The sequence below is a fragment of the Gossypium hirsutum genome, chromosome A05 (assembly GCF_007990345.1).
Source record: "Gossypium hirsutum isolate 1008001.06 chromosome A05, Gossypium_hirsutum_v2.1, whole genome shotgun sequence".
NCBI lineage: Eukaryota > Viridiplantae > Streptophyta > Magnoliopsida > Malvales > Malvaceae > Gossypium > Gossypium hirsutum.
This window is the reverse complement of record NC_053428.1, coordinates 79,659,614-79,663,301: the sequence shown is the minus strand read 5'-3', so window position 1 is coordinate 79,663,301 and position 3,688 is coordinate 79,659,614. Positions and strand designations below refer to the sequence as shown.

Genomic DNA, 3,688 nt, shown 5'->3' with positions numbered 1-3,688 from the left:
TAATTAAATTGGGAATCAATTAAAGTATTGATTCTAAGAATAATTTTGAGTCGATTAGATCAGAAATCGATCTAAACTGGTTAAATTGGTTAAAAAATCAATTGAATCAAATTTTTTTAAAATTTTAATATATTTTAATTGAACTGGTTAAACTAATCGAATCGACAAATTGATAATTCAATCCGTTTGACTATCAATTCAATTTAAAAAAACATTACAACTGACATCAAATCCAAAATATTTAAATGTCACTCTTAATAAACAAGTTAAATACGAGACTTATCAATCTAAAGGTATGATATTCAACCAATATTTGGATTCAAATATAAATATTTAAAGAAAAATTGAAGATAGGAGTGATGAGAACCGCATTTGATATTGGAAGAGGTATAAACACTAACAAGTAGTTCCTTGTTATATTTACAACTCAAATAAATAACATAATTTTAACTAATGAGTCAATATCTTATATCTTAAAGTTTTTATCACAAATTTGATTAAAAATTCTAAAACATGATGATGAATTTGGAAAATTCTTTAATTAAAAATATTAAAACATTGATATTTCACCAGAGGGTAAAAAAAGAGAAAGAAATAAGCGAAAATTAAAAGAACCATATCTTACTCATGTATTTCTATATATTATGATCACATTTAAGATTTTTATGAATTTTGAAATGCTGGTATGTTTTGGTTGTTGAAACATTCAACCCATGATGACAAGAATAGAACCAAAAAAGGTTAGACCACATGAATACTTTTAAATAACATCATTATTAAAAAATAACCATCATTTGAGCTACCCTACATCCATATTAATGGAAAAGAGCCAAGCCAGCTGCTAAACTTGACCCACCCAAAAATGGCGTACAATAAAAGCAGGTTAATGTCAACTTGTAGGGTTGACCATAAGTGCTCCAGTTTTGTCTTCAATAGCTGTCACCAGATCAGAGGGTGAAAATGATTCATGCTTAAACTACTCGAGGATCCTTAATCAGTCATTCTTCAGATAAAAGGCAAAATTGCAGACTGCCGCCCCAATTTCATTCATCTGGTAAGGCAAAACCACAAAAAGTCGTCCCGATTTCACGGTGGTGGGAATCCATTGGCCCTCAAATACAAGCAGCTCGAGATCATGAGCAAACATGTTGGCACGGAACATGTTGGCACGGGGAAATGATCAGTTTGATGAAAATGTCAAAACCATTAACCCCGCCAACATTGAAGCTGCAGGCTGCGGCTCATTACCATATCCAATGGCCATTTTCTGAAGGATAATGGGTGCAGCAAATTTTGCAAGTCTCCGTGGCCGAAGCGATCTTCAAGCTCAACAGCTGCAAGTTTTAAAATTCAGATTCAAAGACTTGCAGGTGGAGCAAAAGTTTTCACGGATCGCGCCTAAACAATTATCATCCTAAACAGGTCTAGAAACAAACCGTTCTAGTTGAATTATCATCACACTGATGTCATCAAATGAGCCTCTCCATGACGATAGCTCAGCAAGTTTTTTGCAAGCAGAAAACGGCTCAGGCTTATCAATATCTACGCAGAAAGGCCGAACTAAATCGACAGCCTCTTGATTAGTAACCTAAGGATCAGAGGAAAAAAGAAGTTCAATTTGCCATCATAATAACTCGAAACGGATGATCGAAGGAGGTTCAAAAGCAACTATATCAACAACTTGGGTAAAAAATATAAACCTTGTTCCAAAGACCATCTGAGGCCAGGATCAAAAACTCACACTCCGGCCGAATCTTTAACGATTTTGTCTCCGGTTCTGCAATTACCCATTGTTTAAGATGTTTATTTCCGATTGCTCTAGAAACAGCAAGGGAACCTTGAATTCTCCAAACACCATGGCAAAAATCAACATAACCACCCTACAAATCAAACGTCAAAACACAAATTTTAATTTCAATATTATCAATTTTGTCTTTGAACTCTTCATTATATTGGATTGCAACAAAAACTAATGCACGCAAAGAGAAATAATCGATTACCAAAGCTTCAATTCTAGCTCTCTCATCTTGCCTCGAAACCTGGTGATCAGAAGTCAAGGCCTCTGCGACACCGTTTCGGCTCAAAACAGCACGGCAATCACCGGCATTTGATACAACAAGATCACCTTCGTGAATCATTGCAGTAACACAACAGGTACCACCACCCACATCTTCCTTGAGAAAATCCATGTCCGTGGTTAAGTATGCCTCTTTAATGGCTTCTTCAATTGCATCTCCACATCTTTTCGATACCTCCGCCATTGCGACCTTATCTAAATTGCCTGCCACGAATTCAGCTGCTTTAGAACCCCCATGCCCATCAAAAACACCAAAGAAAGCCTGCAAAACATCAAAGCCTTCAATTTTTTTTTTAAATCATCAAGACCCGCACCAACGTATTTTCCGCTTTGACACAAAGGGTGTCACGATTTTGTTTACAAATGCATCTCGTAAATATGAATTTAAGGATACGTATAGTCACGAATCCTAAGAAATTCTTGATGTGGAACTTGGAGCATTAGCCTTACATGATTTTTTTTTTTAAAAAAGGAATATATATTTAAAATTTTCTATTCATTTAAGGAATACGAATTAAAGCAGAAGAATCGATTAAAAGCAGAAAATATAAGGAAATAATACCTGTTTAGAATCTCCTTTAAGATCAATAGAGACAGAGTAACGGTCTTCCATTTTACCTCTTCTCCCTCTCTTACAATAAACAGAATATCCTTCGCCATCAACCTGAACCTCCTCCTCTCCTCTGGGCGTCACCGCCGCAAACCCCAGCTTAACCGCCACCGGAGTCGGTATCTCTATCTTAGGTGGCTTCTTCCTCTTGGGAACCGAAGCCGGCGCCGCAGCATCGGTTCCCAAAGAAAACTGTGGCGGCTTCCGGATGCAAAGGGACCACGGAGATTTCAACGATGACGATGATGATGGAGACTGCGGTGTCATAACGGAGGTGGATGAAAGTGGAAGAGGTGAACTCGGAGAGGATAACGGAAGGGATGACGGAGACTTGGGCGAATGAGAACCGCTGATGTGAGGAGATGAAGGGAAAGATGAGCCATCCGGTTTGCAGAAAATTGGAGAGGAGGGGACCGTGAGAGACCAAGGCATTTTTTCCCTTTTTCTTTTTTTGCTTCTCGGTTGTTTAACGAAAATGGGGAGAAAACGTTAAAAAGAAAGCTAAGGCAACAGAAATGAAATTATATATAGATGCGAAAACGGATTGAGATTCCCTTTTTTCTTTTTTTCTTTTTTAATAAAACGGATCGAGAGCTTGAATTTTGGGGTTGGCAAATAATTCTGTCAATGCACGCGCCCTACAGGAGTGGACTCCTACGGCTCGTGCTTGAGCTTTTTAATGGCTCATTTTTCTCGAGCTAGTAGAGGCTCAATTTTCTTAGGAGTCCATGGTTTCTTGCTTTCTACTTAATTCAAAGAGTATTTATTAAAGCTACATTGAGATTCAGGAAGATTATGAACATTGATTGCATTAGATCACAATGTTTTTGGTGGTTAATACACAAACAATTGATTAAATAAAATTTATTTGACATACTTGAATTTATGAAATATATGAAGAAAGTGAAGCCCTTAAAAAAGAAAGAATAAGGATGCCATGGTAAATATGGAAATTAATGTTAGAAGATTTGTAATTTTATAAAATTTCATTTTGTAAGTAA

General features: G+C 36.6%; 1 protein-coding gene across 2 annotated transcripts; it reads right to left on the bottom strand.

Moving 5' to 3' along the window:
• Positions 1–755: 755 nt before the first annotated feature.
• LOC107957300 (probable protein phosphatase 2C 25) lies at positions 756–3,222 on the bottom strand. Of its 2 annotated transcripts, XM_016892804.2 has the most exons (5): positions 2,640–3,215; positions 2,001–2,339; positions 1,701–1,880; positions 1,437–1,588; positions 756–1,334 (listed from the first exon to the last, which is right to left on the bottom strand). In XM_016892804.2, exons 1-5 carry the CDS (start codon positions 3,117–3,119, stop codon positions 1,328–1,330), a joined length of 1,158 nt encoding a protein of 385 aa, XP_016748293.1. In that variant the 5' UTR covers positions 3,120–3,215; the 3' UTR covers positions 756–1,327. The 2 variants fall into 2 exon arrangements, with proteins under 2 accessions (XP_016748293.1, XP_016748292.1); XM_016892803.2 differs by having other exon boundaries at positions 756–1,588; positions 2,640–3,222.
• Positions 3,223–3,688: the final 466 nt, after the last annotated feature.

Excerpts from the sequence above, each read along its gene's own strand:
- LOC107957300 (XM_016892803.2), bottom strand. The coding sequence starts at position 3,119 with ATGCCTTGGTCTCTCACGGTCCCCTCCTCTCCAATTTTCTGCAAACCG. Across the intron at positions 2,340-2,639 it reads TTAAAGGAGATTCTAAACAG|GCTTTCTTTGGTGTTTTTGA; the intron begins GTATTATTTCCT and ends GATGTTTTGCAG. Across the intron at positions 1,881-2,000 it reads GAGCTAGAATTGAAGCTTTG|GGTGGTTATGTTGATTTTTG; the intron begins GTAATCGATTAT and ends TTTGATTTGTAG.